This window comes from Vigna umbellata, chromosome 4 (genome assembly GCF_029865625.1).
Source record: "Vigna umbellata cultivar VRB3 chromosome 4, Vumbellata_1.0, whole genome shotgun sequence".
Lineage (NCBI taxonomy): Eukaryota > Viridiplantae > Streptophyta > Magnoliopsida > Fabales > Fabaceae > Vigna > Vigna umbellata.
The window spans coordinates 47819991-47841642 of NC_142168.1; the positions used below are offsets into that span (position 1 = coordinate 47819991).

Genomic DNA, 21652 nt, shown 5'->3' on the forward strand with positions numbered 1-21652 from the left:
TTAACTCTTGGACATAACTAATGCTCGTTTGTTTTTCTCTGCATCCAGAGAACGAATGGCACCTAGACTTCCTCCTCCTCCTCAACCGAATGAGTCCGAAACGTCCAACAACACTAGATTGTTGGAAACCGTGGTGGAAAGATTGCATCAACAGAATACCACGTTGCTGGAGCAAAACGCCACCTTGATGCAGCAAAACCAAGCTGCTATGCAAGGTTTGGAGGCCTCGCGTGTCAATTCTGAAAACACGCAAAGGCAGTTGATGGAAATCTTGGCTGCAACTAGAGGTGCGCCTGGAGCATCTTCTTCAAACGCTGCTCAACCTGCTGCCGAGTGGAGTTTGGAGAGCTTCCTGCAGCATCACCCAGCTAAGTTCAGTGGGAAGTGCCTCCCTGATGAGGCTGATCAGTGGCTGAGGGATATGGAGAGGATTTTTAACGCCAAAAGGTGTCCGGATGAGAACAGGTTGGCGTATACAGAATACTTATTAACTGGAGAAGCAAGCCATTGGTGGACGAGCACAAGGGCCATACTGGTAGACGCTCACCGCCCTGTTACTTGGGAAGTATTCCGTAATAAGTTTTATGAGGAATATTTCCCTGACAGCGTAAAGTTTGCAAAGGAGGTGGAGTTTTTACAACTGGTTCAAGGTGGAATGTCTGTATCAGAATACACCAATAAGTTTAAACACCTTGTCCGATTCAATACAATGGCCACTAGTGAGGAGTGGCAGTGCAGAAAATTTGAGAATGGTCTACGCAGTGATCTGAAGGTTGTGATTTCCAGTTTATGCATCCGAACGTTCCCTGCCATGGTGGAGAGGGCTAAGGTACTGGAAAAGAATTTAGCAGAGGTGGAACGGTATAAGAAACAGCAAACAGTAAGGGGGCCAATTGTCTCAAGGGGGAGTGTGAATCAGAGAGGATCCCCTTACGCTCGTCCAGCAGCCAACACAAGTGGATCTCAAGCCTTGATTCCTGCTGGACAGTCTGGACAGCAAGGTAGTATCACTTGTTTTCAGTGTGGAGGGCCACACTACCGTTCATCATGCCCTCAGTTGGCGAGAGGAAAACATTGTGCTCGTTGCGGAAGAAGTGGACATGGAACGAATGAGTGCAACTCTGGTGGGAGAGCAGTGATGAGGCCGCCAAACGCAGGAAGAAATCAGCAAGGAAGGGGTGGTCGAGCCCAAGCTACTGGGCGTGTGTACGCAATTACTGGTGCGGAAGCAGCAAGTTCAGGTACACTTATCACCAGTACTTGCTTGTTATATGGAATGCAATGTTGTGTGCTGTTTGATTCGGGGGCGACGCACTCCTTCATCTCGAAGGCGTGTGTTGAAAAGCTGGGAATAGTGGAGAGAGATATGCAGTTTGAATTGGTGGTATCAACACCAGCGGCTGGAGAGCTTAGGACATCTACCGTATGCATTAGATGTCCTATTGTGGTAGAGGGGCATAGTTATAAGGTGAATTTAATCTGTTTACCTTTGAAGGACTTGGAGATAATTCTAGGAATGGATTGGCTAGCTGCCAACCATATTATTATTGATTGTGGCAAGAAGGAATTAGTGTTTCCTGAAGAGGATGAAGAATACTTGGGTGTAACTTTCGGTCAATTGAAGGAGGATATAATGGAAGGTGCAAGCTGTTTTCTCATCATGACGCATGAAGATAAGGAGTTAAGGGGGTTGGCAGAAGCACGGATGAACAAGGGGAGCAGTATTGAGAGCACGGTCGTGAAGGAATTTCTGGACGTATTTCCAGAAGAGATACCAGGATTGCCTCCTGTTAGAGAGATTGAATTCACCATTGATTTGGTGACAACAGCTGCACCTATATCTGTTCAACCTTACCGGATGGCGCCTGCAGAATTGACCGAGCTTAAGAAACAGATTGAAGAACTTATGGAGAAGCAATTCATCAGACCAAGTGTATCACCATGGGGAGCTCCTGTACTCTTGGTGAAAAAGAAAGATGGTAGCTCTCGGTTATGTATAGACTACAGGCAATTAAATAAGCTGACCATCAAGAACAAATACCCGTTGCCAAGGATAGACGATTTGCTGGATCAGCTGCATGGAGCAACGGTATTTTCAAAAATTGATTTGCGTTCAGGATATCACCAAATAAGGGTTAAGGAGGACGACATCCAGAAGACAGCATTTAGATCACGTTATGGACATTATGAGTACGTGGTCATGCCATTCGGAGTAACGAACGCTCCAGCCATCTTCATGGATTACATGAACCGGATATTCAGACCCTATTTGGATAAGTTTGTAGTTGTGTTTATAGATGATATTCTCATCTACTCCAAAAGCAATGCCGAACATGAGGAGCATTTGAGAACAGTACTAACCGTATTGAGGGAGAAAGAGTTGTACGCAAAGCTGTCAAAGTGTGAATTCTGGTTAAAGGAGGTGCAGTTTTTGGGACATGTGATCTCGGCTGAAGGCATTTCAGTGGATCCCTCTAAGGTGAGAGCAGTGTTGGATTGGAAGAGCCCTCGTTCAGTCACAGAAGTGAGGAGTTTTGTGGGGCTAGCAGGCTATTACAGACGTTTCATAGAGGGGTTCGCCAAGATAGTGGCTCCACTTACTCAGTTGACTAGAAAGGATCATCCATTCGCTTGGACTGATGTGTGTGAGGAACGGTTCCAAGAGCTGAAGGCGAAACTGACGAGCGCCCCAGTTTTAATTATTCCAGACACGTCCAAGCCATTTGAAGTATACTGTGACGCTTCTCACCATGGTTTAGGCTGTGTGCTCATGCAAGAGAGACGTGCAGTAGCTTACGCGTCTCGCCAGTTGAAGATCCATGAAAAGAATTATCCCACTCACGATTTGGAGTTAGCAGCAGTTGTGTTCGCATTAAAGATTTGGAGGCACTATCTATACGGATCAACATTTCAAGTCTTTAGTGATCACAAGAGCCTCAAATATTTGTTTGATCAGAGGGAGCTGAATATGAGGCAAAGACGTTGGTTGGAGTTTTTAAAAGACTATGATTTCGAACTGCTGTATCACCCTGGGAAAGCCAATGTAGTGGCAGACGCTCTGAGCAGGAAGGCAGTGCAAGTCTCGTTTATGATGGTGAAAGAGTTTAACTTGGTGGAGAGTTTTAGGGATTTGAGATTACAATTTGATCTAGGAGCGGATGTGATAAGGTGCTGTAATCTTAGAATTTCCAGTGATGTGTTTGACAGAATTAGGATGAAGCAAAGAGAGGATGAAGAGCTGGTGAAGATATTAACAGCACTCGATTCAAACAAAGATAGGGATTTCAATACAGGAACTGATGGCATGTTACGTTACCGGGGCAGAACGTGCGTTCCAAATGACAGTGAGCTGAGAAGGATCATATTAGAGGAGGGACATCACAGCCGTCTTCGAATGCACCCTGGCATGACCAAGATGTATCAAGACCTTAGGAAGTCATTTTGGTGGCCTGGTATGAAGAGTGACATTGCACGATTTGTGTCCTCTTGCCTAACTTGTCAAAGAACCAAAGCTGAACATCAAAGACCAGGAGGATTACTGCAGCCCTTGGAAATTCCAGAGTGGAAGTGGGACAGTATCTCTATGGATTTCGTGACCCACCTGCCACGAACAGTCCGAAACCATGATTCAATTTGGGTGATTGTAGATAGATTAACTAAGAGTGCCCACTTCTTGGCCGTTAATTTGAGGATGTCCATGACAAATTTGGCCAAGCTGTACATTAAGGAGATTGTTAGATTGCATGGAATTCCTTCAAGCATTATATCAGATCGAGACGCGAGATTCACATCTCGTTTTTGGCAGTCATTGCAAGGAGAATTGGGAAGCAAATTGCAGATGAGTTCTGCATATCACCCTCAGACGGATGGCCAATCTGAGCGAACCATCCAGACTCTTGAAGACTTGTTGAGGACATGCGTTATAGATCATGTGGGAGTGTGGGATGAAGTTCTGCCGCTTGTTGAATTCACATATAATAACAGCTATCAAGCAAGCATAGGAATGGCACCGTTCGAAGCTCTTTATGGAAGAAAGTGTAGAACTCCTCTGTGTTGGTTCCAAGAAGGTGAAACTGCATTAACTGGACCAGAATTAATTCAGCAAACAACAGAAAAAGTGAAACTGATCCAGGAGCGATTGAAGACGTCTCAAAGTAGGCAGAAATCGTATGCTGATAAGAGGAGAAGACCCTTAGAATTTGCTGCTGGAGACCACGTGTTTCTAAGGCTGAATCCTATCACTGGAGTAGGGAGAATTCTTCGTCCAAAGAAGCTATCACCAAAGTACGTTGGCCCTTATCAAATTCTAAAGAAGATTGGAGCAGTGGCGTATGAATTGGCGTTACCACCTCAACTGTCCAACCTTCATCCAGTCTTCCACGTTTCACAACTCAAGAAGTACATGGCTGATCCCTCACACGTGCTGGAGGTAGAAGACATCCAAATTCGCCCAGACCGGACACTGGAGATGCAACCTGTTTGTGTGGAAGACAGCCGCACCAGACTCTACAAAGGCAAAGATGTTCATCTCGTGAAAGTAGTGTGGAATGCCAAGACTGGTGACTCAACATGGGAGGTGGAAAAGACTGTGAAGGAGTTGTACCCTCACCTATTCCCTGGTAAGCTTTAGAATTTTCGAGGACGAAAATTTTTGTAGTTAGGGGGAATGTGAGAACCTGATAATTAGTACACATTAAATCAATCTCTGATCACTATTTAATGCACCGTGACACGTCAAAATGCACTCACCTTTCCACTGCATGCGCCTGCCATGTGTCACGGTTGGAGCATTCTGAGAAGGTTAGTGGGAGACAAGTGGCGTGTGGAGGATGGGAGTTTATTCTGCAGGGAAAGAGAAAAATAATTCTGGAAAAACTCTCCCTCTTCCTCCTGCATGCTTCATCTTCTTCTCAGAATTTATGCTTCCAAAATTCTCTGCCCTCTCTCTAAACTGTTTTCATCTTCTTCCTAAGAAAATTCACCAGCAAACCTTTGATCTTGTTTCAGACACCATAGAAACCTTCCCTGCACTGTGAACCTCATTCTGATCCGAACAGAATTGAGAACTGAACTGGTAAGTTCTCATCTCTGCACCTTCGTCCATTTGGTTCATGCACACCAAAATTCTGGTTGCATGCATAAGTTAGAAGTCTGATCTGCTTACGGTTTTGGTGTGTTAGATTAAGTGGAGGTGGTTGAGTGAAAGTCTGATAGAAAGCTGTAAGAGCACGAAAGAAACTCTAAACAATTGAAGTGAACTGCTTGATAAGGTAAGGGAAGTTTATATGTTTAATTTATACTGTTTGATTTATGATCTGAGATGCATGTATGGAAAGCATGATGTTTGAGTATTTAGGAACGTTTACTGATATGGAATATGATTTCTGGTTTGTTTTGCATGTGTGAAAAATATGAAGTTGAGTTGTTAGAAATGATCACTGATATCTGATATGCATTCTGGTTTGGATGAATCTGTCATGAACTGATACGGCTTGTATGAATTATATTTGATGTTGAATTTGTTTTAAATGCATGTTGAGTTGATTATGGATGAATGGAGAATGGCTATTGTGTGGTTGGAATGATTTTAAATGCATGATGATGATGTTTGAAGGGAATTAAACCTGAAATGGAAGTATAAAGTTGGAAAATGGAAATCTGGAAAAATTCTGCTAAGTGTGAAAAATCTAAATTTTCTGATCATTCTCTGTTGCAAAAAGGACGTTCGTCACTGTACGGTCTTAGACCGTTCGGTTTTTGGTTAACATGACTTAGATTGGAATTCATTCATTTGGAATGAATTCTGCTCGAGAACGAGCGTCCCCCAATTGAGTGAACGAGCGTTCGTTCTGCTCAGTATAGATCAATATTTAAAACTTTATAAATAAGTGACGTTCGGTCTTAAGTCGAGCGTTCGTCCTCAATGACGTTCGGCCTCATGTCGAGCGTTCGTCCTTATTGTTGTTCGACCTTATGTCGAACGTTAGTTTTAGAGAGCGTTCGTCCTTATACTGAACGTTCGTCCAAAGTTGGCGTTCGGTCCTATACCGAAACGCTCGTCCTATAAAGCGCTTGGGTTATAACCAGCGTTAGTGCTGATTCGTGCTTGGTCATTGACCTAGCGTTCGTCCACAGCAGGGTTCGGTTTCTAACTGAACGCTCGTCCTTATTATTGAATTCTGAGCGAACGTAATTGACGTTCGTCCAAAGTAAATTTCTGAACGTTCATTCATTGACAGTAAGAGTTGTTTCTGTACTTTAAATATTCTGGTTATTTATCTAAGTTATTCTGTAAGATAATTATTTCTTTTGATTCAACCTAAAGTTCTTGTACTCAACATCTTCTAAGTATTATTCTGAACTTCTAAATTCAATCTCATCTAAATTCTTTAAGAATTCTTAATGTCCATCAGTGAATAAGAGTTCGTTTCTTTTGTTCAGAAACGTGAAATCAAAGGTTCTGTAATAAGTTCGTTTTATTTGAGTAAAGAATGCATGACGTTAATGTTAAGAGAGTGGAACACAGAATGAAAATGTGAAAATGAGAAATGTTTAATGTGGACGAATGATATGTTGAACGAATTATTGGAATTGGATTTTTACGAGCGTTCCAGGGAGGAACGTCTCTTATATGATTGAATATTGAATTGTTAAGGTATGACTGTGGTTAGTTAATGCTGGCTTGGTCCATCCTGATATTCCGTGATACACCTCTTCAAGTAGAAGGGGGTAGTCATGCGTGGGAATGGCAGGAGGTCCTTAGTCCATAAGTTAACATGGGCGACGTAAGAACGGACTTACCTTGAGTGGCAGCTGTTTGGTGTTACCCAGTTACTACACCACTCGGGTGCAAGGACGCCTGTAACTACATGGTTCATACAGTCCGGACGGTCTGTCTTATTATATGCCTTTATATGATTATTATTTGATGAATTACATGCTGTATGTGTGTTTAGAAATGTAACTGTATGTGTTGATTGTATAAATTAAATATTATAAGCTTACCCTTGCATTTTCCATTGTGTTGTCTACTGTACATGTATACTCCGTCTTGTCAAATGCAATGATCATCCGTTGTGGATGTGAGCAGATGGTGGTGCATCCCTTGAAGCAATGCTGGAAGAAGAAAATTTGGACGACCCCAATCTGGTTGAAGTTGAAGTAAAGGCCGAGCCTTAGAGTGCTCGTTTGATTTAGGCTGTACATGTTAGCATAGTTATAACGTTCGGCCACCTATTTTGTAAGGCCGTTCGTCTTATTCATCTCTGATTTTATTTTGGTGCACGTTAGTTTATGTATTTAAGAGCGTTCACTCTTGGTTTTATTGTATGCGTTTACACGCGTCCTCTGTACTGATGCCGTTAGGCTTTTCAATCCAGTTTTAAATGCAAAGACTGTTTGTGATTACTGTTAATTGTAATTAATTCTGAATTATAGTGATTACTGTATTTTGGGATGTTACATCACGCCCGTTTAATTTTAAAATAAATATATATCTGCTTTTTTATTTTTAATAAAGTCGTAAATTTAAACAAAATAAAACTAAAATATAAAGTTTCAATTGAAAATAAAATACTTTTATGAAAAGAAAATTAAGGATTTAAACTTTATATGTTAAAAATATATAAAAGGATATATACAGTATCGAATGGTAAGATATTTTATAAAGATAAAATTATGCTTTTGAAACAAATATTTCAATTTTAAATTTATGAATCTATCATTATATTCATATATGGTTTTAATAATAATAAACCTTAAATTTGCTTTTGTCTATAATTTTGCGAGTATGAAATTTTAGATTTTATAAATTTTTTATCATAGATTTGGTTTTTCATTTTTCAAAATTCACTAATTATGTTTAATCGTTTATATATTGTTCACATAAACTATTAAAATATCTTCAAAATAAAATGTATTAAAGTTAACAGTCAAACACATTAATGTTGTACATAAATAGTAAATGGCATTATTATAACTTACACCTTTTTATAAAAGCAATTAGATGACAAAATAATTAACATTTACTTAATCATGAAAAATTAGGAAACTAGATCTACAATGAAAATAAAGATCAAAATTAAAAGTTTATGAAATTATAGAATAAAAGTGGCTTTAAATTAAAAAATGAAACAATGTATTGTGAGTGAATTTTATTAATAATATAAGGAAAATAGGTATTTAATTTATAATTAGAGAAAGTATGAATGTTATTTAACCTAATTTCACTTAAGTGTCTAAAGAAGATGGATACTCGGTAGGCAGCTTTATGAGGACCTTTGGAGTAGGATTTATGCAACTGCTGATCAAACTTTTGGTAGATAGGATTTTGGAGAACATTTGGGAGTACGGTTTATGCAACTTCTGATCTAACTTTTGGAAGCTAGCTTTTTGGGAGGATATTTGGAGTAGGATTTATGCAACTACCAAGCAAACTTTCCGGTGAATGTCCTCTATTGTTGGGTTTTTCACTTAAAAGAGTTTTTATAATGGTTAAAAAAAGACTTTTAATATCCGTTTTCAAACACGTATAGAAATAGGAGTATAGAAAATATTTGACTTATTATATCTGTAATTTTCATAACATGTATAAAAAATTTCATACTTTTTATACGTGTTAGGAATAAAAAGTTTTACTTTTTATATTTGTTATCGTCAAAAACAGGTTTAAAAATATCTCACTTTTTATATTTGATATTGCCAGAAGTTGTATTAAAATTCTCACTTATTATTAGTCGATATAAAAGTTCTAATTACAATAATTTTAATTCATATGTGCTTTTTGTCTATTTTCATATTTCTCAAACATCAACATTAGATCACAAGAGAAAATCATTGGAAAAATTATGGAAGAAGAAATCACCAGATTTATTATTGTATTTCTTAAAATCATACATAGCCCCTACAATATAATCTAATGTTTCAAAAAAAAAATCCCCCGTGATCATTGATGTCGCGCTCGACTCAAATTAATATTGCATATTAAATGTTGTAATTAGGGCATGACTTCTAGGTCGTCTCTCAAGGACCAATTTTTAGTTCAGATCAAACACGTCAGGGGAGGGGGGGGGGTTGAACAGTTTCACAAATTTAATTAAACACAATAATTACCTTAAATTAAACAGTGATTAAAAACGGTTGGTCACTAGTTCAATTGCAATGTTTCCTATCCTTGATTTACAACAAATTACACGCTCCTCTCACTCCTAATCCAACACGAATTAACCAATTAACCGAAGGTTAATCCGATGTTCAAAATTGCAAATTAAGAAAACACAATGCATATATCTAATCAGTTTTGCACCACACAGGTTAATCAACTAAGCGGAGCTTAAACACCAATTAAACCATTAAGTGTGTCCTAATTGCAAGTGCAAAACAGATTGAACATAATGCAAGGTAAGAACAGCGAAATCAAACACACCAATCTCAAGGGCACAAGTGCAATCTCTCTAGTCACCAATCAATAGAATTCAACCTTCCATACAAGTGACCTGAACACAGTGAAAACGAATCACAACCATAACAACAGAGGCAAGAACGAAATTGAAACTGAAATTGGAATGCGAAAATGCAACTAAAAACAAGGCAATATTGGAAATGAATTTGCAATCAAAATAGGAAACACAAAATGAAATGGAAATGAAGTGAGGGAAAAAGAAATGGAGGAAAACGTAATGGCAACATAACAAAGAGAATTAGAACAGTAAAACACAATTGGAATTAAACTAGAAACGAATTCAGAATCAAAAATAGGGGAATGAACAAAACGAAGAACAAAAAAACGGAAAACCTAATGGAGAGAGAGCACTCTTCACGTCTAAAAGCTAAAACAAAATAGAGAGTGAATAAGAGTTGTGGCTGCATAGGCACTTCACCCTAAGTCAGCCCCTCTTTTGGGCCTCTCCTAATTCGCTAAATTGGGCCCAAAAATCTAAAATCTTGTTGAGAATACATTAAAACAAAATAAAAACGGAATAAAAAATTTTGAGGTGGATAAATGACGTGGCATCTTCTCTTGAAGTCCAAAACAAAAGTCTATAAACTGAAAATATAATAGGAACAATTAAGCTTAGATAATTCAAATTAATTAAAATATGAATTAATGGTCAAATTAAGCCCAAATAGCAAAATTGAGACAATAATGGACAATTAAGCACAATTCACTAATTAAATTCGATCCTCACAAAGGGTATTTTTGTCACAATCAAATCAACCTCTCAAACATCATAATCATCTTTCCAAGCATAGAAAAACAAGGCTTTCAAACCAATCAGTATCAATCAAGTGAAGAAAGAGCCTACAACCTAAACCAAATCCAGAAATCAAGAGTAACATGCAAACTGTACACAAGACACAAGCTTAAAACAACCTAGAAAAGAAAAAAAAATAAACAAAGAAAAATCTCCCCCAATACACCACACTTAATGATCGAGGTCATACCCGAATCAAATTAATGTGCAATCAGAAATGTAGTATACTAGGGAGTAACTCCTAGGTCATCTCTCAAGGACCAAACTTTGGTTCTGTCAAACTAATGTGCAATTAGAAATGCATATACTAAGGAGGGAGGGGTTTGAACAAATTTGTGTTGGAAATCAACTAAACAATTAATGCTAGTTAAACACAGATTAAAAACAAGTTGGCATTAGTTTGATTGCAATTCTTCCAATCCCATATTAACTATAATTACCCACTCTTCTCACCCTTAATCCAACACGAAATAATCCAACTAAGCGAAGGATTAAACAGTTTTCATAAAAGCGAATTAAGCAACTACAATGCACACACATTTAATCAATTATGCACTATCAGGAATGAGGGTATGAGTCTTAGTCGTCTTAAGCTCTTGATCTTCACATTTAATTACTAGGAATGCTAGGAATTGCATGAACTAGTGATTAAGGACAGACTTCTTCGCCAAGGGATTGGGTTTAAGTGATTTAGTGAGTGATGTTGACATTAATGCATAAAGAAAAATTCTTACATACATGAGAAGGAACTTGGTGAAATCTAACCCCAACAACATACTCATCTCATATTAAACAACTTCCGTTATCATTGTGCTCTTTTGCTATTGATCAACTTGCATTCATATTTAATTTTATGCCTTCGCATTTGAAACCAACAATCTTGTTTTATTTAAGTCTTAATTAATCGAGTTATCATACAACTTTCTAGTGCCAAGAGTCTTCTGGGATACGATACTTGATCTTACCATTTTATATTACTTGTGCGATTTGGTACACTTGCCAATCCATCAACAAGTTTTTGGCGTCGTTGTCGAGGACTCACGGTTTAAACTATTCTATTTGTGTGATTCTTGATTAACTTTGACTTTGTTTTGTTTATGTTTTTATTTCTTTTATTTGTGTTTCTGTGCTAACAAATTTTCTAGGGTTTTATGTTTAGTTTATGCAGGATATAGTTAGAACAAGGAGCAAAAGAAGTGTTGAACCTCTTCTTGAAGGACTTGAGACTAGTAGGAGGCCAAGAAGAAGCAGATTATCTAGAGAACCTTCTCTAGAGAGAATTTCACAAGCCTTACAATCTGACCAGGAAAGCATGGACAACAATGGGGCTAGGCGTACCTTGGCAGATTATGCAACAGGGGTTGGCCCTCATCATTTTAATAGCATTGTAAAGCTGAGGGTCAATGTCGCAAGTATGGAGATGAAGCCTTCGTTGATCCATCTAGTGAAGAGCAACCAATTCAATGGACTGTCAAATGAAAGTCCATATGAGCATCTGACAACTTTTAATGAGATCTGTAATACTGTGAAGCTGAATAAAGTGCCAGATGATGCCATTAGACTGAGCTTGTTTCCTTTCTGATTGGGAGGCAATGTTAAACTGTGGTTGAACTCTTTTCCTGAGAATAGTTTTACTGAGTGGGAAAATGTGGTTGCAAAATTCTTGAATAAATACTTCCTACAATCAAAGATCAACAAAGGGAAGCAAGAAATCTCTTCTTTCAGGCAAAGCATGGAGGAGACATTAGGGCAAACATGGGATAGATACAAGGGCTTGCTGAGAAAGACACCTACTCATGGTTTTGATGAAGCAAAAGTAGTCATTCTTTTCCTTGGAGGTCTTGTTTCACAGACCAAATTGATGTTAGATGCCTCAGCTGGAGGCAATATCAGGTGCAAGACTCCAAAGGAAGCCTATGAATTAATTGAAAACATGGCTACCAATGAAAATGAGATACACAATGAAAGAGGAACTCCGTCACAACCTAAGGGAGTGTTACAATTACAGTCTTTTGATGCCTTGCTTGCTCAAAACAAGATTATAACTCAACAATTAGAGTTCTTAACAAAGAAGCTTTCTCAGCCACCAAAGGAGTGCTGGAATGTCTCACAAGTTCAACAACAACTTTGTGAACAATGTAGTGGTGATCATATCAATGGTCAATGTGTTGTGCCTGAGAATATAAATGGTCAGAAAAGCACTGAAGCTGCTATAAGGAACTTGGATATGAAGGTTGGTCAAATGGCTAAGAAGTTGGAAGAGATGCCTATCAGAAGTTTTGGGGCTAATACTGAAGTTAACCCCAAAGAAGAATGTAAGGCTATTGTTAGTATGAAAGATGAGATAGAGAAAGAAAAAAAAAGTTGAGTGAGAAAGAAAAAGAAGAGAGATTGAGAGAAAAAGAAAAAGATGAAAATGAGAAAGAAAAAGAGAAAGAGAGAGAGGAAAAGAAAAAAAGAGAGGAGAGTGAGAGAGAGAAATGAAGAGGTTGAGAGAGAAAAATAAAAATTAGAGAAAAAGCTCAATCACCCTGAAGAGTGCTCCAGAAAAGAAAAAGAAAAACAATTAGGGTGCTTTGAAGAAATCTCTAGAGAATTGGGGATTAGAATTCCTGTGACTGAAGCATTGCAATCAATTCCTAAATATGATAAGTTTTTAAAGAAACTCCTCAAAAGAAAAGAATATTTAAAAGAGGAGACAATGGAGGTACAAGAAGAATGCAATTTGATCTTACAAAAGGCACTTCCTCCCAAGGTTGAAGATCCAGGAAGTTTCACCATTCCCTGTACTATTAGGAATCATAAAATAGGGAAAGCCCTAATTGATTTAGGGTCCAATATCAATTTGATGCCCTTATCTGTCCTTGAAAATATTGGTGGTCTTGAAGTCAAACCTGCAAGGATGATCTGTTTATGGCTGATGGATCCACCAAAAGGCCCTATGGTATGGTGGAAGATGTGATGGTTCAAATTGAAAATCTCAGATTCCTAGTTGACTATGTGATAATGGAGATGGGGGAAGATTTGTAGATTCCTCTTATTCTTGGAAGGCCATTCATGAAAACTGTCAGAACGGCTGCAGCGGAATGGTTAGCGTGGGATAACAAACCAAGAGGGGGGTGAATTGGTTCTTACTAAAATCGTGTGCCTTAAAAATTTCTACTCAATTAAACTTACTTAGCAAATAATAAAGATAATAAAATAGAGTAAGGTTGAGAGAAATTTGCACAGTTGATTTTATCCTGGTTCGGATCTTACCAATCCTACGTCCAGTCGCTTATCTTAAAAACAAGATAAACACTTCACTAATCACAAAACTATTACAAACTACAATCACACAGATACAATTTGTAAAAGTTTAGAAGACACCTCTCTTGAAGCCACAAGAGATGAAACAACACCTCCTTTGAATCTTCACAAAGGATGAAACACTTCCTTCGAATACTTCACGAAGGATGATTCTCTTCCAGACACTTCCTCAGACACACCAAGGATGAACAAGCTATTCCTCTGTCACCGCAGTAGCACTTCAGGACTTTGCAGACAAGAGTTTCTTTAGCTTCAATAGAGTTCTCAAAGAGTTCAGAGATTTTTGCACAAGGGAAGAGTTGTTGTTGAGAGGAAAATGAGAGTCTATTTATAGACTCATCAAAGACTCTTCCATTTTCCGTTTTCAGCCTTTCTGACAGTGTTAATCGATTAGCTACAGTGGTTAATCGATTAACAACCCAACGGATACTTCAACGGCTCTAAAAACGGCTATTTTTTCAAACGTTCACTTTGTTAATCGATTAACAGCCCTTGTTAATCGATTAACGTTAATCGATTAACATCCTCTGTTAATCGATTAACACTGAAATGCTGTGCTTCGCCATTCGTCTCTGGAACAATCGATTAACGCCCTCTGTTAATCGATTAACGTTAATCGATTAACACTTTCTGTTAATCGATTAACACTGCACAGATTTTGCAGTTTGGCTTATTTTTACATTACTTTTAAATGCATACATAAAGCCACTAATAATCTAAGTCCTAGAGACTAAACTATAATTATTACAAAAGCTTTCCATAGCAATACAAGTCTTCATAACATCTTGAATCTTGATTTCTCTTGACTTGATTTGGACATCATCAAAACTTCATCTTCATCATTTTGCTAACAATCTCCCCCTTTTTGATGATGATCAAAACCTTCTTTGATTTAAAGCTTTTGGGTAATAATCTGTATTTGAAAAACAACTTAAGGAAGAAACAATTGTTAGTGAACTTTAGAAATAATTTTAAGACTTTAAATATTTCTCCCCCTTTTTGATCATTATTAAAAAGTAGGATAGCTCCCCCTAAATTTATTAGAAAAAATACTCCCCCTTAATAAAAGCATGTATGCATAGAAATAATAATAAAAGCAACATACATTTTATTTGAATTTTAAAGAGGCAAGCATACAATGAAATATAAAGAGCACACTCTAATAAAAACATAGAAACAATAGTGCCTAAGGCTCATCCTCACTATCGGGAACATATAATTTGGCAAGTTTAATATCTATTTCTTGGAGGTGAGTGTTAATCTCATCATATCGAAGGGTGTGATAAGCCATCATTTCGTCCATCCTAGTTTGTTGCATGGAGGCCATTGCGTCAATTTGTCTAGATATACTTTCTAGACTATATGCTTGAGGAGGATGGGATGGTCCAGCAACATTGGTTGGATCTGGCATGGGAATGGCTTCATCTTCTTCGGCGGATGCGTCATCTGCTTGGGCAATATCATCTTCAGCACGGACAAACAGATTTCCTTGTCTTATGAAGCCCATTTGATGTAATGCCGATTCCTCAATTTGATGACTCGGTAGGACAGTGAGAAATTTCTCTCCCGTGACATCAACTCCTTTATAGATACATATTAATGAAATAAGGAGAGGATATGGAAGATGACCTCTGTCATACCTCTTGGCTCGGACCATGGTATCGGAGATGAGGCTTGCCCAGTTGATGTTGATATTTTGAGTTATGGCAGACATAATCATCAAATCAGTTTCAAAACATTGGGCTAAGTTTGTACCTCTTGGACAAAGCATCCATACAATAATGTAATGAAGTACCCTTTCCTCCATTCTAAGATTGCCTACAAGAAGATATCTCCTATTAGGTAGAGGTTGTTGAGGATTTCTCATGAAGGAGCGGTAGGCCAAGATTTTATTAAAATCACCAAAGTCGTTTGGCACATTCATGGTATTTTCTAAGAGGGGAAGATGAGCAACATTAGTCCAAATCTCATTATCTAGGATAATATCTACCCCTTTTACACGAGTGTAAACTATACCATTATGGGATTTCAGATTATAGTAGAATACTCTTACCAAATCTGGATAATAACGTCCTTGAAGTTGCAAGAACTGTTGGACTCCTTGCTCAACTAATTGCCCAGAAAACTGAAATTGATTTGCAGTAAACCAATTTAGATTAACAAACTTTTGGCGAAGAACCTTTCTTTCTTTCCACCATTGCAAATATTCGTCATGCCTTCCAACATCGGAAATCCAACCATGAATATTTGGACCACGTGCGGGAGGCGTGCTTTCCGATCCATAGCTTCTTCTTCTTCTTCTCCTTGATGGTTCAGCCATGATAAGTAGAGAGAATTTTGGGACAGCAAGAAAAGCTGGACAGCAAAGAATTTTGGACAGCACCAAAATTTGGACAGCAAGCAAATTGAAGAGATTTTGAGTAGGAGAGTGAATGGTAATGTTTGTGGGTAAAAATGAGGGATTGTAGGGGTATAAATAGGCTGAGAAATGACCCCCCCAACGTGCAAAAATGGAAAAATGCCGTTTATAGCCGTTACAACGGCTAGTTTTTGCAGAATTTACTGCCTGTAACGTATGTTAATCGATTAACAGGGCCTGTTAATCGATTAACGTTAATCGATTAACACTGTATGTTAATCGATTAACTGACGCTGATTTCCGAAAAACGTCAAATTTTTCCCTATGTCCAATTTTAAGATATTTTTAATATTCCTAAGGCTCTTCTAAGCTCATAGAATCTATCTTTAGGCAATGCTTTGGTGAAAATATCAGCTAATTGATGTTGGGTATCAATATATTCTATTTCACAATCTCCTTTTTGCACATGATCTCTAAGAAAGTGATGCCTAATCTCAATGTGCTTGGTTCTAGAGTGCATTATGGGATTCTTTGTAAGATTTATTGCACTTGTATTATCACACTTAAGTGGAATATGATCTAAATGAATGTCATAATCCTAATTGCTGTTTCATCCATAAAATTTGCGCACAACAATTTCCTGCAGCAATATATTCCGCCTCAGTGGTAGATAAGGCTACACAGGCTTGTTTCTTAGAATGCCAAGAAACTAAGGAACTACCTAGAAATGACATGTTCCACTAGTGCTTTTTCTATCTATCTTACAACCTCCATAATCAGCATCTGAAAATCCTACAAGACTAGGTTCCGTTCCAGATGGATACCATAAACCAAAGGATGCAGTTCCCTTAAGATATTTCAATATTCTTTTAACTGCAGTAAGGTGAGATTCTCTAGGACTAGATTGATACCTAGCACACACACAAACACTTTGCATAATGTCTGGTCTACTAGCAGTGAGATATAACAAAGAACCTATCATACATCTATATTTAGTTTGATTTACCTCTTTACCTGACTCATCTTTGTCAAGATAGCAAGAGGTTCCCATAGGTGTAGATGCTTCCTTTGCTTTGTCCATTTCAAACTTCTTAAGAATTTCTCTACAATATTTAGTTTGAGAAATGAACGTACCTTCTTTCATTTGCTTAATTTGAAGACCAAGGAAGAATGTTAATTCTCCCATCATAGACATTTCAAATTCACCCTGCATAGTCTTAGCAAATTCCTCACAAAGAGATTTATTAGTTGATCCAAAAATAATATCATCAACATATACTTGAATAATCAAAATATGTTTTCCGACTCTCTTAATAAACAAAGTGGAATCAACTTTTCCTCTATTAAAGTCATTTTCTAAAAGAAAATTGCTAAGTCTTTCATACCAAGATCTAGGTGCTTGTTTTAAACCATAAAGTGCTTTCTTTAATTATAGATGTGATTTGGAAATTTAAAATCTTCAAAACCGGGTGGTTGTTCAACATACACATCTTCTTTTATAAAACCATTTAGAAATGCACTTTTAACATCCATTTGAAATAATTTAAATTTCATTATAGATGCATAAGCAAGAAGTAGGCGTATTGCCTCTAACCTGGCAACTGGAGCATATGTCTCATCATAGTCTATACCTTCTTCTTGACTGTATCCTTGAGCCACAAGCCTAGCTTTATTCTTGGTGATGTTTCCATCTTCATCCAGTTTGTTTCTGAATACCCATTTTGTTCCAATTACTTGATGAGTATCGTCTCTAGGAATCAATTCCCAAACTTGATTTCTTTCAAACTGGTTGAGTTCTTCTTGCATTGCTATACACCATTGTTCATCTTGAAGAGCTTCCTTAATGTTCTTGGTTCTATCTGCGACATAAAAGCTACATTCATACAAAAATTAACTAGATTTCTTCTAGTGTTTACCCCTTTTGTATGTCGCCAATGATGTTGTCCAATGATAATCCTCTAGGTTGTTGCCATATTTTGTTTAGATCTTCATCATCTTGAGGATTATTCATTTTCTCTTCATTGTTGTCTTTTGCAAGTCTTCATTTTCACCTGCATCTGATTCATCTGACTCAAGAGATTTTGCCTCAAGGTCCACAATTTCATCAAAGACAACATGTACAGATTCTTCTATTCAAATGTTTTCCGATTAAAAACTCTATAAGCTTTGCTAGTTAGAGAATATCCTAGAAAAATAGCTTCATCGGCTTTAGAATCAAATTTTCCTAAATTCTGTTTTCCATTGTTTAGGACAAAACATTTGCATCCAAAAATTCTTAAATGTGAAACATTTGGTTTTCTACCTTTAAAAAGTTCATAAGGAGTACATTTCAAAATTGGCCTAATAGCATTCTATTCAATACATAACATGCAGTACTCACAGCATCAGCCCAAAATTGTTTAGGAACACTATATTCATTTAACATAGTTCTAGCAAGTTCCTCTAAGGATCTATTCTTTCTTTCTACAACTCCATTTTGTTGAGGAGTTCTAGGTGCAGAGAAGTTATGAGAAATGCCATATTCTTCACAAAAAGTTTCAAAAGATTCATTTTGAAATTCACCTCCATGGTCACTTCTAATAGCTTTATTTTCAAGTCCTTTTCATTTTGAACTAAATTTGCAAACTTTTTAAATTCTTTGAAAGCTTCACTTTTAAGAGTAAGAAAGAAAGTCCAAGTATATCTTGAATAATCATCTACAATAACTAAAGCATAATAATTTCCTCCAAAACTTTTTATCCTAGAGGGACCAAATAAATCCATGTGCAAAAGTTCTAAGGGTTTTAAACTAGAAACAACATTTTTGAATGAAAAGATGATTTCACTTGTTTTCCCTTTTGACATGCATCACACAATTTATTTTCACATATTTTAGTTTTGGTAGACCAATTACTAAGTCTTTAGAAATGAGTTTATTCAATTGTTGCATATGAATATGTGCAGCTCTTTTATGCCATAACCATGGATTTTCTTCTTTTACTACTAAACATGAAATATTCCTATTTGATGCATTTTCTAAATCAATCAAATAAATATTGTTATGCCTAATTCCTTTCAAAGCAATTTCAGAAGAATCATTTTTATAAATAGTGCAAGAATTTTGTTCGAAGGTTACCTTGAATCCTTTATCGCATAATTGACTAATGCTAATTAAGTTGTGCTTTAATCCTTCCACATATAGCACGTCTTTGATCATCAAGGTATCTTCACTTCCAATGTCTCCATTCCAAGGATTTTTCCTTTGTTGTTGTCACCATAGGTGACAAAGCCTCGTTCCTTTTTCCGGAAGCTTGTAAATTTCTTTTATCTCCGGTCATGTGTTTTGAACATCCACTGTCAAGACACCACATATACTTCCTTGGTTTTGATAATTCCTACAACATAAAAAGAAAGCTATTTAGGTACCCAACTATTTTGTATGGGTCCTTTGGGTTAGATAATGAAATTATTTTACAACCCAAGCATATCTACCACTTGGAACACCATAATGCTTAATTTTACATTTGTTAGATGTATGACCCTTTTTCATACAATAAAAGCATGATGCAACATTTGTGTTCCTATAAGTTGTTCCTTTTTCTACCCAAGTTCTACGGGTTCTATGATTATGCTTAATTTTAGGAACATACTTATTTTTTACAACCTTATTTTCATTATTTTTACTACATTCTCCAGTGGTTGTGTTTTCAGAAAAATATTTGAATTTAATGCATGATTCACATTCATTATTTGCAATAAATTTTTCTTTTTCATAAAATAAAACTTTACTTTTTAAATTTCTAATTTCTTCTGCTTGATATAAAAATTTATTTTTCAAACTTCTGTTTTCTTCAAACAAATTTGTAAATTCAGTTTTCAAATTATCATTAATTTTAGAGAAATTTTCAGAAGTAATTTTCAAATTTTCATTTTCTTCAAGAATATTTCCAAAATTTAATTTTATCTCTTTGAAATCCTTTTTCAATTTCTTATGAGCTATATCTAATTTTTCGGATTCTACTAATAAGGCAGCATAAGTATCATGCAATTCAGTTTCACTATCATATTGACTAGAATTTTCTGAATCGTTAGATGTACTTACTTGGCTTCCAGCGTCATCGTCATCCGCCATTAGACATATGTTTGCTTCTTCATCAGAACTGCTCGAGTCAGAAATTGATTCGTTGTCATCGTCCCATGCGATGTATGCTTTCTTTTTCTTGAAGAACTTCTTTTCTTTCTTTTCTTCACCCTTCTTTTGATTTGGGCAGTCTGCTTTTAAGTGTCCCTTTTCTCCGCAACCATAGCATCTATAGTTTGAGGAAGATCCTTGATTTTCTCTCTTTTCATTTCTGAATCTCCCTTTGCTTTTTGATTTCATGAACCTATTGAACCTCTTGATTAGTAGACTCAAATTTTCATCTTCTTCTGAGTCTTCATCTTCCATTTTGCTTTTGTTCTTTTCTACCTCAGATTTGAAGGCTAGAGTCTTTTTCTTAGTTTTTGCTTCTTCTTCATCTAGTCTTCCGAGGTCAAGTTCATGCTCTCTCAACTTTCCAAATAATGCAGCCATTGTCATTGTGTTGAGATTTTGTGACTCAGAAATTGCAGTCACTTTTGGTTGCCAAGACCTGTCTAAAGATTTCAAAATTTTAATATTAAGCTCATCAGTATCGAAAGACTTACCTAATCCAATAAGATGATTTACGATGTTGGTGAAGCGTTTCTGAACATCTACTATTGTTTCCCCTTGCTTCATCCTGAACATTTCGTATTCCTGGATTAAGGTATTCTTTCTTGCTCTCTTAACATCATCTGTACCTTCGTGGGTTACTCTAAGTACTTCCCACATTTCTTGTGCAGTTTTACAAACAGAGATCCTGTAAAACTCGTCAACAGTTAAAGCAGATGAAATAATATTACGAGCTTTTACATCATTACCAAATTTTTTCTTATCTTCAGCAGTCCATTGGTCACGGGGCTTTGGTTCCTGCATATTGTTAGTTGGAACAAAAGGACCAGATGCAACAGCATCCCAAATATCTATATCAATAGATTCCATAAAAATTTGCATTCTAACCTTCCAAAATGCGTAGTTTTCACCTGTGAATAGTGGTGGTCTATTGATAGAAGCACCCTCTGCAAAGGTTTGATGTGATCCTGCCATTTGAATGACTATCAAAGCAAGCTCTGATACCAATTGTCAGAACGGCTGCAGCGGAATGGTTAGCGTGGGATAACAAACCAAGAGGGGGGTGAATTGGTTCTTACTAAAATCGTGTGCCTTAAAAATTTCTACTCAATTAAACTTACTTAGCAAATAATAAAGATAATAAAATAGAGTAAGGTTGAGAGAAATTTGCACAGTTGATTTTATCCTGGTTCGGATCTTACCAATCCTACGTCCAGTCGCTTATCTTAAAAACAAGATAAACACTTCACTAATCACAAAACTATTACAAACTACAATCACACAGATACAATTTGTAAAAGTTTAGAAGACACCTCTCTTGAAGCCACAAGAGATGAAACAACACCTCCTTTGAATCTTCACAAAGGATGAAACACTTCCTTCGAATACTTCACGAAGGATGATTCTCTTCCAGACACTTCCTCAGACACACCAAGGATGAACAAGCTATTCCTCTGTCACCGCAGTAGCACTTCAGGACTTTGCAGACAAGAGTTTCTTTAGCTTCAATAGAGTTCTCAAAGAGTTCAGAGATTTTTGCACAAGGGAAGAGTTGTTGTT

The 21652-nt window shown here is 36.9% G+C and overlaps 2 protein-coding genes across 2 annotated transcripts; one reads left to right on the plus strand and one right to left on the minus strand.

The window, feature by feature from the left end:
• The first annotated feature begins 69 nt into the window (after positions 1-69).
• Positions 70-4630, plus strand: LOC148200427 (uncharacterized). The gene is made up of 3 exons (XM_088112947.1): positions 70-3344; positions 4068-4398; positions 4495-4630. Exons 1-3 carry the CDS (start codon positions 188-190, stop codon positions 4628-4630), a joined length of 3624 nt encoding a protein of 1207 aa, XP_087969073.1. The 5' UTR covers positions 70-187.
• Positions 4631-14748: 10118 nt separating this feature from the next.
• On the minus strand, positions 14749-20974 carry LOC148200428 (uncharacterized). Its single transcript, XM_088112948.1, has 7 exons — positions 20842-20974; positions 20587-20754; positions 17973-18050; positions 17516-17780; positions 16928-17024; positions 16690-16768; positions 14749-15917 (listed from the first exon to the last, which is right to left on the minus strand). The coding sequence occupies exons 1-7, from the start codon at positions 20972-20974 to the stop codon at positions 14749-14751; spliced, it is 1989 nt and encodes a 662-aa protein (XP_087969074.1).
• Positions 20975-21652: the final 678 nt, after the last annotated feature.